We start from the raw sequence: 17,843 nt of genomic DNA, 5'->3' as shown, positions 1-17,843 counted from the left end.
AGTAATATTCCATTGTATATATTTATCCACTCATCAGTCAATGGACACTAAGATTCTTCCCATAATTTGGCTACTGTTGAAATGCTGCTATAAACATCAGGGTGCATGTGCCTCTTTGAATCAGTATTTTTCTATCCTTTGGGTAAATACCTAGGAGTGCAATTGCTGGGTCATAGGGTACTTCCATTTTTAACTGTTTGAGGAACCTCCATACTGTTTTGCAGAGTGACTGCACCAGTCTGCATTCCCACCAACAGTGTAAGAATGTTACCCTTCCTCCACAACCTAGCCAACACCTGCTGTTTCTTGTGTTGTTGATTTTAGCCAGTCTGACTGGTGTGAGGTGATATCTCACTGTAGTTTTGATTTATATTTCCCTGACGATGAGTGAGGTTGAGCATCTTTTCATGTGTCCATTGACCATCTGGATGTCTTCTTTAGAAAAGTGTCTATTCATGTCTTCTGCGCATTTCTTAACTGGATTATTTACTTTTTGGGTGTTGATTTTGATGAGTTCTTTATAGATTCTGGATACTAAACCTTTGTCAGATATGTCATTTGCAAATATCTTCTCCCATTCTGTAGGTTGCCTTTTAGTTTTGTTGACTGTTTCCTTTGCTGTGCAGAAGCTTTTTATCCTGATGAAGTCTCAGTAGTTCACTTTTGCTTCTGTTTCCCTTGCCTCTGGAGATGTGTCTAGTAAGAAGCTGGTATGACTGATCTCAAAGAGGTTTCTGCCTGTGTTCTTCTCTAGGATTTTAGTGATTTCCTGTCTCACATTTAGGTCTTTCATCCATTTTGAATTTATATTTGCATATGGTGTAAAAAAGTGGTCTAGCTTCATTCTTCTGCATGTTGCTGTCCAGTTCTCCCACCATTTGGTTTTGTTTTGTTTTATTATGTTAGTTAGTTACCATACAGTACTTCATTAGTTTTTGATGTAGCATTCCATGCTTCATTGTTTGCATATAACACCCAGTACTCCATGCAATACATGCCCTCCTTTAATACCCAGCACACCATGCTAACCCATCCCCCCACCCTCCTCCCCTCTGAAACCCTCAGTTTGTTTCCTGGAGTCCACAGTCTCTCATGATTCATCTCCTCTTCTGATTCCCCCACCTTCATTTTTCCCTTCCTTCTCCTGATGTCCTTTATGCTATCCCTTATGTTCCACAAATAAGTGAAACCATATGATAATTGTCTTTCTCTTGACTTATTTCACTTAGCATAATCCCCTTCAGTTCCATCCATGTTGATGCAAATGGTGGGTATTCATCGTTTCTGATTATTAGAAAATATTATCAGCAACTATATGCTAATAAATTAGGCAACCTGGAAGAAATGGATACCTTCCTGGAAACCTATAAACTATGAAACAGGAAGAAATTGACAATCTGAATAGGCCAATAACCAGTAACAAAATTGAAGCAGTGATCAAAAACCTCCCAAAAAACTAGAGTCCTGGGTGAGATGGCTTCCAGGCAAATTCTACCAAACATTTAAAGAAGAAATAATACCTATTCTCCTGAAGCTCTTTCAAAAAATAGAAACTGAAGGAAAACCTCCAAACTCATTCTATGAGGCCAGCATTACCTTGATCCCAAAACCAGGTGAAGACCCCACCAACAAGGAGAACTATAGACCAATATCCCTGATGAATACGGATGCCAAAATTCTCAACAAGATCCTAGCCAAGAGGATCTGACAGTACATTAAAAAGATTATCCACCACGACCAGGTGGGATTAATTCCTGGGATGCAAGGGTGGTTCAACATTAGCAAATCAATCAATGTGACAAGAAACATGTGATGCTCTCAATTGATGCAGAAAAAGCATTTGACAAAATACAGCATCCTTTCCTGATTAAAATTCTTCAGAGTATAGGGATAGAGGGAACATTCTTCAATTTCATAAAAACCATCTATGAAAAGCCCACAGCGAATAATATTTTCAATGGGGAAAAGCTGAGAGCTTTTCCCTTAAGACAGGAACACAAGGGTGCCCACTCTTGCCACTATTGTTCAGCATAGTAGTAGAAGTCCTAGCATCAGCAATCAGACAACAAAAAGAAATAAAAGGTATCCAAACTGGCAAAGAATAAGTCAAACTCCCAATACCATTTGTTGAAGAGACTGTCTCTTTTCCACTGGATATCCTGCTTTGTCAGATTAACCATATAGTTGTGTGTCCATTTCTGGGTTTTCTGTTCTGTTCCATTGATCTATGTATCTGTTTTTGTGCTAGCTACAGTTATTTTAAATTTTTCTGTCTTTTAACCTTTATACTAGAGTTATAGACCACCATATTACAGTATTGGAGTATTCTGAATTTGAATCTATGCTTACCTTTACCATTGTGTCTTATATTTTCATGTGTTTTCATGCCACTAATAAACGTTTTTTTCATTTCAGCGTGAACAACTTGCAGCATTTCTTGTAAATCAGGTCTAGTAATTTTGAACTCCCTCAGCTTTTGTCTGGAAAATCTTTATATCTCCTTTATTTCTGAAGGACAACTTTCCTGGGTAAAATATTCTTGGTTGGTAGGTTTTTTTTTTTCTTTCAGCACTTTGAACATATCATCCTACTCTCTCCTGGCCTGCATGGTTTCTGCTAAGAAATATGTTCATAGCCTTATGGGGGTTGCCTTGTAAGTGACAAGCTTCTTTTTTCTTGTTGCTTTCAAGATTTTTTTATTTTTAAACAGTTTTATTGTAATGCCTTGGAGAAGATCTCTTTGAGGACTGAAATTGTTTGGAGACCTATGAATATCATGAACTTGGATGTCCAAATCTCTTCCCAGATTTGGAAAGTTCTCAGCCACTATCACCTTAAATAAGCTTTCTTCCCCTTTCTCCTTCTCTTCTTTGGTATTCTAATAGTGTGTACATTAATTCTCTTAATGGTGTCCTAGAAGTCCCACAGGATTTCTTCATTCTTTTTTCTTTTTGCTCCTTTGACTGGATAATTTCAATTTATCTGTCTTTGAGTTCAGATTCTCCTGCTTGGTCCATTCTGATACCGAAGCTCTCTATTGAATTCTTCAGTGTTTGTAACATTCAGCTCCAAAATTTATTTGGTTATTTTTTATGTATTCTATCTTTTTGTTGAACTTTTCATTTTGTTCTTATGTTATTTACCTGATTTTGTTGAGTTGTTTTTCTGTGAGTACTATAAGCTCTTTGAACATCTTTAGAACAATTATTTTGAATTATTTATCAAGAAATTTGTGGATTTCCATTTCTTTAGGGTCACTGAAAGTTTACTGTGTTCTTTTTGTGGTATCATGTTTCCTTGATTTTCATGATTCCTGTACTCTTGAATAGTTGTCTGTGCATGTGAAGAGCAGTCACCTCTTCCAGACTGTACCAACTGGCTTAGACGAGGAAAGACCTTCATCCATGGGTAGGGGCATGCCAGAGAATGCTGTGATTCTGGGTTTAGTGGTGCAGGGTGCTAAGTGCATGTGGCAGCTCTGGGCCCAGGAGTGTATATCTCACTGGTTTAGGCCACACGGGTCCACAACATCAACAACCATGTGATCCTTGTGGAGAGCTGCAGAGGGCCACAGTGTCTGCGATGGTTATTGGGGTCTTCAGTGGCTTTTCCAAGTCCAGCAGCTAGGAATGTGGGCAGATAGCAGTGGTGGCCAGAGCTGATAGTGTGTATACCCTCAGCTGCAGATACCTGCAAAATGTCAGGGGAAAGCTGCAGACACAGAGGTAATGGTAAGGGCTGGGACCAGCAGAAGAGGCTGATGGCAACTGCACATGCACCTGCAACTGTAGGGGCCCTGGTTATTGGCATGCACTTGTGCAGCTGTAGAGGCGGTGGAGACTAGTACAGGAGTTGGGTTGGCAATGTGCAGGTGCATAGTTGCAGGGGCTAGCTTTAGGTAAGCCCAGAAATGCAGGCCACTTACAAGTGTCAAGGGCAAATATGGACCCTTAAGCAGCTGTGGGGGCCTTGGCTGCTGGCATACACTCCTGTGTCTACAGGAGGTCACCATGGGAGCATGCATGGCAATGGAGGCCAGTGACGGAAGTCAGGCCAGCAGTATGCAGGAATAGAGCTGCAAGGGCTAGGCGTGAACATGTGCACAACCACGGGGGTCAGCCATGGGAGTCTAGGTTGACATGTTACATATGCATAGTCAACAGAGGCTGGGGCTGGCTGCTGCATATTTCATGTCCCAGCAAGGGGCAGGGGAGAGAGTAGGAGGTGCTCAGGGGGCTGACATCTGTGAATGCAAATACCTGTGGGGTGAAAAACTTGGTAAAAAAAAATCTGCAGGGGTTCTGTGGCAGCTTTGCTGGCCACTGGTTTCTTCAAAGGTGAAAGATGCTGGGGTCCTCTGTGAGCAGTCTGCTGGGGTCTATGACAAGGTCTTCAGTGATGAAAGCTGAGGGGGTTTGTAGCATCCATAAGGGTAGTTGAAGTCCTCAGCAGTGAAGGCTGCTGGGATCCTATACGGAGCAGACCAGTGGGAACCATGGTCACTCTCACTGCATGGCTCACAGGGGTAGCCCCTGCCCTTTTCCTTGTTCCTACCTATCTCTAGATGTCTCAGCTTTGCCAGTCCTGGGTGGGATAAAACTGAAGTGGGTCCTTTGTACAGTGGCCTGAAGGACTGGGTAAGCTGGTTACTCATCCTCTTCTCCTTTTCCTGGAGAGGGTAACTCTAAGTCTAGGGAATTCTATCTTGGTGCTGAGCAGTGTCAGCCTGGGGTAAGGAATGATGCAGCAAAATGAAACTGTTCTTCCTACCCTTTCTGTATGGTTATTCTGAGGTTTTGCTCTACTGTGTTACTGAAGCTTCTTAAGTGATAGCTTTCTTCTTTCTTGAGCTCTCCCAGAGCTATTTTTCATTCGTGCCTATCAAATTGTTGATCTTCATGAGGAACAGAGGATGGAAAACTCCATTCCACCATCTTGGTGATATCATCACCCTGGAAAAGTTTTTAGTAAGATCTCTTCGGTAATTTTCTTTCTTTTTCCTCTGTTCTCTCTTCTGAAACTCTGTTACCTGGATATTGGACCTCTTGGATCAAACCTCTAACATTTCTCTCCTATTGATACATTTTTGTTGCTGTCATCCTATTTTCTTTTTTTTTTTAATTTTATTTTATTATATTGTGTTAATCACCATACAGTACATCCCCAGATTCCGATGTAAAGTTTGATGCTTCATTAGTTGCGTATAACACCCAGTGCACCATGCAATACGTGCCCTCCCTACCCTATTTTCTAATCTTTATATCAAGTTTATCCCTGTTATCTCATTTGTAATTTTCTAGAGCTCCTTTGATTCCTTCTTGGATTGCTCCACTCTGTCTCCTTGTTGTTTCTTCATTTCTCTTTGCAGACAGCAACCACCATTTTCTTCTACTGACTTGTCTGTTTCTTCCAAGTTCCTTTCACATGTATTTGTTCTGGTCTCTAACTTTTGTGGGAGGTTTCCTCCAATGTTTATTGATGCTTGGCTGTCTGGAAGTGCTGTGTAGGGTCTGCTGAACACCGGATTTCACTGTATGGAGGTCTGGGGAAGGGAGTGGTCATCTCATCCAACAGCTTTAAACACCACATATACTTTGATGACTCTAAAATTGTTGTATCTGAACTTCACTTCTGAGGTCTAGACTTTCAACATCTCAGTTTGGCAGCTTAAAAGGCATCTCAAACTTGAAAGGAAAAACCAGACCAATATATTGATCCCCACTTCTGTACTCCCAAACCTGCTTCTCCCGCAATGTTTCTTATTACTTTTACAAGGTCAAATTTGGAGAAGATCAAAACACAGGAGTCATTCTTCTCTGACCTTTCTCTTTTTTGTACACACAAACCAAATCAACCTATCAACAACTCCAAATGGATTTATCTCCAACACACATTCATAATCCAACAATTTCTTACTCCTTTGTTTCACCTCTAGCCCAAATACTGAAAATTAAAATATTTTTGCTTGAATGACTGCTCCTTGCTTCCATTCTTGCCCCACTCCAGTCCTTCTGCACACATCAGTGGGAGGGATCCTTTTAAAATGCAAGACAGATCATGCGATACCCCTGCTCAAATACCTTCACAGGCTTTAGAACAAAATGTAAAATCCTCACCAAAAATAGCATTCTCTATGCCACCATTGTGAGGGAAGCTCTTAGCCTCAACCTCTCAATCACCCTTCACTTTCCACATCTAATTGATCATCAAATTGATTTTTATTTACTAACATCTACATTCTCTACTTCATTTCTTCTTCACTCCTATTGCTGTCTAGTCATTATTTATTGCCCGAATCACTTCTGTGGTCTCCTTCCTCCGTGATTCTGGTCTTCTGCATTTTACATTTTCTATAGACAGAGACAGCATTTAAAACCCATATCTGGGGATACATGGGTGGCTCTGTCGGTTATGTGTCCAACTCTGATTTCAGCTCAGGTCATGATCTCAGGGTTGTGAGACTGACCCCCGAATCAGGCTCTGTGCTGGGCATGGAGCCTGCTTGAGATTCTCTCTCTCTTCCCCTCTCTTAAAAAAAACCACCCATATCCATATCCAATCATGCTACTCCCGTGGTTATATCAGACTACTGGAGAAAGTGCAATTTGGGACTTACAAAACTCTCATGATCTGACCCTTGCCTCCTTCCTTACCTTACTATCCCAATCACTAACACGTATTTGCATGCCAAAGTTACCAAATATCTTATAGTTTCCTGGATCTATCACTTCCCTATGCTGTTGTGCCATTTTGGAACGTCTCTCCTTTTTGTTTGTCCTCTAGGTGAACCCCTGTCCACCTCTCAAGGCTCACCTTGAGTATTACTGCCACTGGAAGCTTTCATTGATTTTTTTCCAGCCCCAAGTAATCAGTCACTCCCTCTAACAATATCAGTGTATATGCAGCACAGATATGGCAATTGTTTGCTTGTGGTCTATTTGATCCCACTAGAATAGTTTCTAAACATGGGGGCCATGTACAGACTTCATGGGCAATCATCAGAAGGAACTGTTAATTCCCTAAAATTGAGTGTAAAACTTCGTATGCAAAACCATACTTGTGTTGTCCTGGGAAGAAATTCTATCTGATCTTCATGACCCCAAAAGGGTTAAGAACCAATATTCTAGATGGTGATATTCTTGAAGGAAGGGATAAGCCCTGCTCATTTTGTTCATCTCTACATCCCATGCTTATCACGTAGTTAGGGTACTATACACAAATGTTTTTGTACACTAGCAAATATATATAAGCAATTGATACGTTACTTGTATATTATCTAGGCAAATTTCCAAAGAACCTCGACCAAGCAACATACTTTGTATCTTTGAAGTTCCCTATAAAAATTACACTTTTCTTAAAAAGAAACTTGTAATTCTTTCTAACACCTGTAATTCTCACCAATAAATACTCAAATACATAACTCCTCAAAGTGAGGTTTTACCCAGTCCCTTAGTCTAAGCTGAATAGTCACCTGAGGTCTCTGATGTTTGTTTTACCTCAAAAATTTTAACATTTCTTTTAATTACTTCTCATTCAGCCTGCAAAATATAATCTTGGTCATCAATTAGCTCAATACATTTTAATAATAGCCAATAGACTTAGAGCTCTCTTAGAAATACCGGTACATTATTTCCAGGTTTAATCATTACATTAACCAATAAATTGGCTCTTTACAGCTTCAACTACCTTCTCTTTTTAAGAGGTGGGGAAAGACCGAATGTTGGTAACTGCTGCAGGCTGAAGAAGTTCCATTCACCACTAAAATCAACAGATAAATGACCCCTGGGTATCATGGTACACTCTTATGCAGTAATTCCATTTAGAAAGCAAAGGTGGTATACAGTGTCAGAATAAGGAAGACCCCTTACATGCTTTGGGACAAAGCCAAAGGAACAACTTTTGTAATATTGTTTCATAATGTAACTAGGGATGATAAAGGAGAAAAAATGAGGTGTGCAGGGAATAAGCTTACCCTGTGTTAGATTTCTTACCATTTTATAGAGATCTGAGACACTAATCTGGTCTGAATCCACTACTTCAAAGTCCTTTCGAGGCACCAAGTCCAGGCCCAAATGCCTAGTAAAGAGAAAGAACACACTCAGCATGCCATGCCCTCACATTATACTCATCTTTCTTTACGTGCCTGGAAGCTCATAACTGCCATGACCTGTGGACAGAGACTGAGATGCTACCCCAGCAGGGACATGCTTTTCTCCAGTAACATCTAACTGTGCTCACCTTAAGGTAAATAAATAAGGCTGGGGATTTTAAGACTGACAATTTTAATCACCAAGCAGTTCCCCCTTCTGATGATAAAAACCATTCAGTATCATGTCTATAAGAGCCTGCTTGAGTTCATTAAGTATGTATTTTCTATAGATTATTTTTTTATTATTTTATTTTTATTTACTTATTCGAGAGAGAGTGAGAGCTAGAGAGAGAGAGCTAGAGAGAGAGGGCATACACACAGAAGGAGAGGGGGAGAATCAGACTCCCCACTGAGCAGGGAGACCGATGCAAGGCTCAATCCAGGACCCTGGGATCATGACCTGAGCCGAAGGCAGACACTTAATCAACTGAGCCACCCAGGCACCCCTCTATAGGTTATTAATAAGTCATGTTTTATTTTTCTCTTCCTCGTAATCCTACAAGCATGCTCAAGACTCCATCATGCATTACTTTCATTAGGATGAAAAAATTTTTCAGGCTCCATGCAAACACATAAAAAATCACCCTCCAAAAGATACTTAACTCAAAGAAATCTATGTTTTAATTGAGTTTTTATCTCATTTTCAATTTAATTAATACTGACATTGGTTATAGTAATGACCTTACCACACATTAGCCAATATATATATTTTTTTAGTTCAACCCATTTGTGTTTATTTGCATAGCCAGCACATGTGGAACTGGTTATTATTCCTGATACGTTTTAAATTCCTTGTTTTCTTCTCTCACAGGTGATGATCCAGGCTTCTACTTCTAAAAAAAATCTTAGATGCTATGTCCTTCCTTAAATTCACATGCAAAAGGAAGCTAATAACATTCTTATTCTAACTGGAAATGTTCATTTGTGTAAATCATCAAAAGATCTACAACTGTCAATTTTGACTCTCTGATGATTAACCAATATCTTAAGAAACTTTATATGAAAGTTTAACCAAGGAGTACTACTCCTAAAAAAATACCCCGAGTATTTGGAAGATCTGGTATAACTTGTGGAGGCAAGAGTAAGAGATGGTGATTAATGATTGATTAACTATGGCAGGCGGGATGAGGCAGTGTAAATAACTGCAGACAGCCAGAGCTTGTGCATTCAAAAATGACACATAATTTATGTTCAGTAAATATTAGCTCTTTTCTCATTCTCTAAACCTGGAGTCAAATGGAGTTAGGGGGTTGGGGACCCCAAAACTGCTTACAACGGTATGTGTGTGTGTGTTCATGTATGAATTTTTTTCTGAGGAGAGGGTCTATAACTCTCATCAGGGTTTCGGAGCTGCTCTGTGACCACCCTATACTCCAACACAAGGGTTATGAATTACTGTGTCTGGAAAAAGTATTCCATAGCCAATAAAAGGAGAAGTATGTATTTTTTTCTCTTCAACTAGATTATGAACCACTTCTAGAACATACCAGCAAAACTAATTCTGTAGGCTCTTTCTGTGCATAAAACTACCACTCATTTAAAATAAACCATGTGAAAAAATATATTTAAAAATCCATGTATACATCCAAAATGCATCTGTTTTATTTTATTTATAATTTATAACCTATTTATAGGAAGAGATATGAAGAGGTTAAAGAAGCTGCAATAAGATTGAGGAAATGAAAATAGAAAATCAAACCTACACGAGAAAGGTAGAAGCAAACATACTAATCGCATAGGCTAATATGATAACTATGATTAAGAATCAAAATTCAGATTTGTACTTTTTAGCAGGCAAGAAAAAAGGAAAAACCTGTTTTTCTCCTAAAAGATAAAAACTCAAGTTTTTCTATTATATAACTTCCATCATCCTTTATTTTTTTATAATTTTTATTTTGTTATATTAGTCACCATACAGTACATCCCCAGATTTTGATGCAATGTTCCAAGATTCATTATTTGCATATAACACCCTGTGCACCATGCAATATGTGCCCTCCCTAATACCCATCACCGGCCTATCCCAATCCCCAACCCCCCTCCCCTCTGAAGCCCTCAGTTTCCCAGAGTCCACAGTATCTCATGGTTCATTCCCCCTTCTGTTCCCCCCCTTTATCATCCTTTAATACAAAAACATGAATTTTTATAGGGTGCCTGGGTGGCTCATTGGTTAAGCATCCAACTCTTGATTTTGACTCAAGTCAAGATCTCAGGGTTTTGAGATCTAGGCCCACATTGGGCTCTGTGCTGGGCATCCAGCCTGCTTAGGATTCTCTCTCCCTCTGCCCCTCCCCCTGTGCTTGTGCTCTCTCTCTCTCTTTCTCCCCTTAAAAAAGAGGGAGAGAGAAACATGAATTTTTAAAGAAGAAATAACTATTGGTACTAGGTGCCAAAAAAAAAATCCTCAGTTTTACATGATGAAATCAGTAATACACTGTTGGCCTTAACTATGATAGTTTACAGTTTAATGGCAAAACCATGCCATTGAATCTGATTATTGAAGGAAATGTACTTGAGTAGATAACAGATTTAATTTTTCTACCACTGGGATCCTGTCTTCTTATATCAAAAAAATACTGCATTTAGTCACTTCATATTAGCTATTCTTAATTTCTCTGATATAATTTCAGGCCTCTGGCTTCCAACACTTACTACATGTAAAGGCAGCAGTGTCACAGAAAGCAAGAGAACGCTGAAGCACATCCTTTCTACCTCTCTTGTCATAAAAAGCAATTTACATCATAAAGATAATTTTGCAGGTATAACCTCAAAGTATTTAAGATACTTTAATATGTATGTAGAAAAACAGTGGAAAGATAAAAAAATGACATTAGTATTTATATTAGGGAAATGGAATCATACCTTTGATCACTAAAAAACACTTTCCAATTTTCGATAGCTATTAAAACTCTAAAATACAACAATGAAGAATCAAAATTCCATACATACTCTTTAACCATCAGTGCTCATAAAATATATGATAGTTTAAATATTACAATTAAGTAACAAAAAGGACTGTGTGAATATTCCAATCAAAACAGATATTTTCAAAACAACGGCATTAGAAAAAAATCCCAATGGACCTAAGACAACAGGGCTAGGATTGAGTGTATGTACTTTGTGGTTGTGCACCACACACAGCAATGGGCTGTCTGGACTGGCATGTATGCAAACTCTGTCTTAGCACTGTGACACCCTTAGCTTGCTTGTCCATTCACCTATCCATGCATACACCCATCCACTCACCCCACAGGTACTCTCTGAGGACCTATCATTTCCCACCAGTGATACCGGATACAAGGAATACAGCAGTTTTGAGTCAAACAAATGTTCATTTTCATCTGGGAGCAGTGTTTTCTGTCTCCTAGAAGTCAGTAGGGCACAGTACCTTTTAGTTTCTTGATTTCATTATCTTAGGAAATAAGAAAATTATTAATGCGTGATCTGATAAAACTGAAGACTGAATTCCTTCTACTGAGATAGTCTTCAAAGGAGGGAGAGTAGTTTTCAGAACCTAAATTGGGAGGACTGGCCTACTGGAAAAAGGCAGAGGTGCTGTATGGTGAGAAGCCCGACACATTCATCACAAATTTCATTCTGGAAAAGAGGTTTCTGGCTATTTCTCCTTGTGGATTACTCTAGGAATAGTGAACAACAAGTGCAGAGAGCAGTTAATTTAGTGTTTTCTCTGTCTTCCCAGCACAGGGGGCAGGGCAGCAGGGTACCGAGGAACATGGGCTCTGGTGTCAAATTGCCTGGTTTGCATTTTGGCTCTTCCACTAGGCCACACTGTCCTATCTACTATCATATGCTGTTGTAAAGATCAATCCACAGAAAGCTTTTAGCACACTGTCTGGCACTGTAAACTGCTACTGCTGTTATAATTATCATAATTATGTGTTATATCATTAGCCAAAATATGGCCTAAAGTACAAGGATTGTGATCAAAGAGATACAGTGTCTGAAAAAGAGACTCTTGAACAGATGGACACAAGCAGGAGGTATACATCTATGCATATCTATATACAGGTAGTATAGAGCAGAGTTTTCAAAAATGGTCTTACTAATTGTTTAGGTAAACAGTCTTCACAAAAACATTTATTGTTGTCTCACCACCTGCCATTGATCACTCATTCATTCATTCCAATAATTCAATAAATATTTGTTAGCACCTACTCTGTGCCAGGTTCATGCAGAACTCAGGGACACAGCAGTGAATAAGAGATACTTTGGTCCTATATTCTTTCAGGTGCACCTCTTTAAAGGTCCTGAATCTCTATATCAAATTCTTTGAATTTTGCATTTCTTTAGAATGTTCTATGTTCTATTCTATTTTCCATTGTATCTTTTTCTTCTGTGGTTCCTCATCTGAACCACAGAACACAGAAAATAATTTGAAGTTAATTAATTATAAACAATGGATATTTTAAGTTATCAGGACTTAGTTCTCCCCCAAAATTGGTTGAGAAAGGCTAGAGATTATTAAGACTTCCTGTATGCACCCAATGAATCATTGAACACTACACCAAAAACTAATGATGGCTATGTTGGCTAATTGAATTTAAACAACAACAAAAAAGCAAAAAAAAAAAATATTTCCTGTATGTACTGGCTTTTTCTAATACTTACAGTAAAGAGAGCATATAGATAATAACTACACTAATGAAAGAATGATTTATATTTATATAATGATATAATAAGACATAAATAATAATAATAGCTACCCTTTACTGAGCATTTACTTGGGCTAGGCATTTTATACATATCATCTTTAAGCAATATGGGAAGTACATAGTATTAGATCCATTTTATAATTGAGAAAACTGAAGTCCAGAGAGGTTAATGAAGTGGGCTATGAAGGGGGGCAGAGGTGGGCTTGTCTCAAACTATGTCTGTCTTACTCTGAAACTATGGTATTTCCACCATACCTTCTGTCTTTCTACTAATAACCATGAAAGTTAAATACTAATACTGACTGTAATCTGTTCAGTCATAATAGTTTGAGGGATGGTTTTGTGCAAATATATCAATCCAGAAGGAAACAAATATAGATTGGTAAATGAGTGGCCATCAGGCATAAGAACAAACCTGTTTTATTACTTAGATTCACATTCACATAGTGCCTGCCAAGTGCAGACACTGTGCTAAGTGCAGGGTATGATGGTGAGCAAAACAGACGCCCAAAGAGTGAGGGGGGCGGGGAGTTTACTCATCTGAACATAACTTCATGGGAGGATTTTGACACCATGCACACTTTAAACATTGTTATCTCAGACTTCTTGGGTACAGCAAGGTACTAATTGATGGGCACAATACCCTGTATCATGGGACGCCTGGGTGGCACAGCGGTTAAGCGTCTGCCTTCGGCTCAGGGCGTGATCCCGGCGTTGTGGGATCGAGCCCCACATCAGGCTCCTCCGCTATGAGCCTGCTTCTTCCTCTCCCACTCCCCCTGCTTGTGTTCCCTCTCTCGCTGGCTGTCTCTATCTCTGTCGAATAAATAAATAAAATCTTTAAAAAAATACCCTGTATCAGAATGACTCTAAGAAGAAGTTGTTGGAAACTCCTATTACTTCAGGTGTCCCAAAGCTGGAAAATATAACCATGTCCTTAAAGGGAAAGTACTGAGCCATAAGCCCTTCTGAGTCCCAGCTAAAAATCTACTCAGAGGAAACTTGTTGGCGTGAAGGAGGGGGTGGCAGTATTTTCTGCATACTACAACCCAAACTTCTGTTTGTGCTGCTTCCTCTAAAAGCAATTCCCTTGGTGAAGGATATAAACTATGGGGGAAGAAAGGGACATGGAAGGATTAGGATATATGAAAATCTGAGGAAGAGGGTACAAAAGGGGGGGTAGAGAGACTATGATAGAGGGAGAGAAAGACAATATAAGAACTAGAAATTATATATTTATTGGTGATTTGTCTTAAACGTTGAGACTTCAGAATAAAAAAGATACTAATTACTTCATTTGATAATCTACAGAAACTCATTCTAATTCAACAAAAGCCTGTAAAATGTTTACACCATATTCAAATCTGTTCTTTCTTCCTAAAGAAGAAATACAAAAATCTTATAAATTATTCCACGAATAAAGCATTTACTACTTAGGTATTTTTCTAAGGCAAAGATCAATTAACGTGTGTTGGTCCTGGGTTAACACGAGTTTAACTTAGGTATGCTATAGTAGCGATGAGATTAGAATGAGAAAAAACTTTTAGCAACATTTTTATTGAAGGTGTTGAAAATATTAACACATCAAAATTATACTGCTAGATAAATTGTTTTAAAATTCCATTAGAGAGGATGTAATTAACTGACTTATTCTTTGAGTAGGAGACTTATGCAGAGATAATGGCTAGTTCGTTTAAGCACAACTTTGTTTTATGCCCTTTCCATATTTCAGTTTCTAAAAACATAAGAACACAACATTTTAAGTGCCTATTTTTACATGATATAATTTTAGTAATTTTTACTTTTGGAATGAGTGTACACATATGCAAACTGGCCAACAAGTATAAGCATATAAATTTAATTCTGGGATCTTCAATTTTTTTAGCTAAAGAAATAAGAATTCTTAATCTCAGGAAACAAAAGAAAAATTGTTGTTATGTAGAAGTGGAGAGCTCTGCATTTAATTTAAACTCTAAATAAAAGAGTATAATACCCGTTTACTTTTTAAAAAATTTTATTATGTCATGTTAGTCACCATACAGTACATCATTAGTTTTTAATGTAGTGTTCCATGATTCAGTTTACTTTTTATCCTTGAAAGTTCTAATTCAATGTTAAATCAGATATGTACTATGGGACATACAGCGTTCACACTAGGAGAACAGAACAAAGATCAAATAACCCATAGACTAGAAATACTGGCAATAATTTGCTTGGTTTTAAGACTCACACTTAAAAAATAATCAGAGAGATGGTAAGGTCCTGCACAAAGTATATGGACTTTGGGATCAGTTCTGGGTACAAAAACCAGTTCTACCACTCACTGTGCAACACTGGAAAAAGCACTTTGGAGCCTCAGTATCCTCATCAGGTAAAACAGAGCTCTTGTCTTGGAAGAGCATAATAGCATTTCATTATAAATGCATATGTTAGGGGTGCCTGGGTGTCTCAGTTTGTTAAGCATCTTGCCTTCAGCTCAGATCATGATCTCATGGGTTGTGGGAGCCCCGCATCATGCTCCGTGGGGAATCTGCTTGAGGCTTCTCTCCCCCGTCCCTCCCCCAACTTGCGGGTGCGCTCCCTCTCTCTCTAATAAATAAACCTTTAAAAAAATGCATATGTTAGACCATGCACTTGCCACAGTGATATAAGCAGATGTACTCAATAATTAATAGCTGTTATTAATAGCTTCTAAAATAGGTTCTGACAAGGCAGAGCTGTGATGTCTGTGTAAGGGCTTACTGAAAAGACATAAAAGTTTAAAATTATATGTGATTGATATTTACTTATATCAATTAAAACAAAAAATACATTCCACAAACACTGATTGTGCATCTCCTACATGACAACATATGCTAAGATTCAGTATTTTATGGCACTTAAAAAAGTGTGAGGGGACAAGAAATGTGGAACTCTCAGGGCATAAAACAGGAACAATGGATATGGTTATCAGTGCTCAGCTACTGTGTGGAGCAAGTCTCCTTTACATAACCTAATGGTATGAAGTGCCTTTATTTCTACAGTATACCATCACTTCTTTCAAAGTAAGAAGGAAAATTTTTTAAAGGGTTCGTTCAAGTGAGAACCAGAGAGAATAGTCCTATCGATTCTGGGGGAAATAGGTCTTTTTTTCTCTAATAATAATAGATATACAAAGTTCTCATTCAAGTTTTTATATTTTCCACTGGGGGTAAGGGGAGAAATGGAAGGAAAAGGAAGAGCAGGGGAGGAAAGAAGTGGAGTGGGGTAGAGAAAAGGGGAAAGATGATACAGAGAAGCTGGGAAAGGAGGAATAGGGAGAGGGGAGGGAGAAGGGAAAGAAGAAGGGAAGGGGACAGAACTACATTCCTGATTTTTATGTTTATTAAAATGGACATATGAATACTCCCCCTCAACACACATATACACTTTGCTGAGAAAAATTTATTAATGAAGGTCCCTCAAAAAGTTAAAAATAGAGCTACCCTATGACCCAGCAATTGCACTACTGGGTATTTACCCCAAAGATACAGATGTAATGAAGAGAAGGGCCATATGCACCCCAATGTTCATAGCTGCATTGTCCACAATAGCTAAACTCTGGAAGGAGCCGAGATGCCCTTCAACAGACGAATGGATAAAGAAGATGTGGTCCATATATAAAATGGAATATTACTCAGCCATCAGAAAGAACGATTACCTAACATTTGCAGCAACATGGGCGGGACTGGAGGAGATTATGCTAAGTGAAATAAGTCAACCAGAGAAGGACAATTATCATATGGTTTCAGTTATTTGTGGAACATAAGGAATAGCAGGGAGATCATCAGGAGAAGAAAAGGAAAAATGAAGCGGGGGGGAAATAGAGGGGGAGATGAACCATGAGAGACTATGGACTCCAGGAAACAAACTGAGGGCTTCAGAGGGGAGTGGGCTGGGGGGCTGGGCTAACCAGGTGATGGGTATTAAGGAGGGCACGTATTGCATGGAGCACTGGGTGTTATATGCAAACAGTGAATCATGGAACACTACATCAAAAACTAATGATGTACTGTATGGTGACTAATGTAACATAATAAAAAATTTTTTTTAAAAACTTAGACTATAGGTAATGAAGAAAACGTTACAATCATAGACTGTATGCTTTTTAAATATGTCGTGGGTAAATAAGGTATTTCACGTGTACCACAAAGGATCATTATTTAAATAAACACTGTCATGAAATCTTTAAAAAAAAATGAAGGTGGGATAACTCTGCAATTTACTGACAGGTATTTGTAATGGTCTTTGCCTTTTTCAAGTATAATTTGAACTCATTTCCAAGTCATCATCTTTAAGTTTTCAGATTTTATTGCAAATTCTGATTAGTCTGTTCTCCAAGTTTTATTATAGAGGTATTGATATTTCTTGAGTATTTCTCTTCTTCATCTACTGGTATGCACAACTGCAGCTAAACTGCAATATAATGACTTATATACAATTTAGTGTCTTCAGTTCAAGTTTATAATTTGCTTGGCACATAGTAATATTAGTTTTGCAATTATTACTATCATTAATTTATTCAATAAATGGAATAATGCCATTTTATAACACAGTACTGTTTGGGGCTGAGGAGACAGAATCAGTAGTTATGCTATGAGCTAATATCCAGTATTTTGCTGGATTTTTATTGCCCAAAATTGGATTTAGAGAACACTGTCCAATCTATGGTACACCTGAAGCCACGTTATATCATACAAGGAGTCTGTGGAGTGTGCCAAGCAACCCTACTGACAGTCAAAAAAAGGATGTAATTTAATGAAACAAACAAGGATAGGATGCTGTCACTTCAAAAGGTCACAAATAGCTAATTTAGGGTTGTATTTTTCTTTTCTGAGGATGAACAGCATCCACTCTGGGGTGGATTGACTTGATAAGATTCTGTGTTTCCTCTTTCCCAATTTGCTCTTTCACTTTGCAAGAACACATTCTCAAGTTCCTTCTGAAGAAACAAGCCATCAAAGGTAACTTCCACATCCATGAATACTTTAAAATGGCTTTGG

At 38.4% G+C, this 17,843-nt stretch overlaps 1 protein-coding gene across 3 annotated transcripts in view; it reads right to left on the bottom strand.

The window, feature by feature from the left end:
• DOCK3 (dedicator of cytokinesis 3) overlaps positions 1-17,843 on the bottom strand; it is a 480,644-nt gene that overhangs the window by 182,854 nt on the left and 279,947 nt on the right. For all 3 annotated transcript variants that reach the window (XM_034658384.1, XM_034658385.1, XM_034658386.1), the window contains one exon: positions 7,992-8,076. In XM_034658384.1, coding sequence (XP_034514275.1) covers positions 7,992-8,076 — 85 coding nt within the window. The remainder of the gene's footprint in view (positions 1-7,991; positions 8,077-17,843) is intronic.

This window comes from Ailuropoda melanoleuca, chromosome 4 (genome assembly GCF_002007445.2).
Source record: "Ailuropoda melanoleuca isolate Jingjing chromosome 4, ASM200744v2, whole genome shotgun sequence".
NCBI classification, from domain to species: domain Eukaryota; kingdom Metazoa; phylum Chordata; class Mammalia; order Carnivora; family Ursidae; genus Ailuropoda; species Ailuropoda melanoleuca.
Note: the sequence above shows the minus strand (reverse complement) of the source record. Positions and strands in the feature narration are given on the sequence as shown.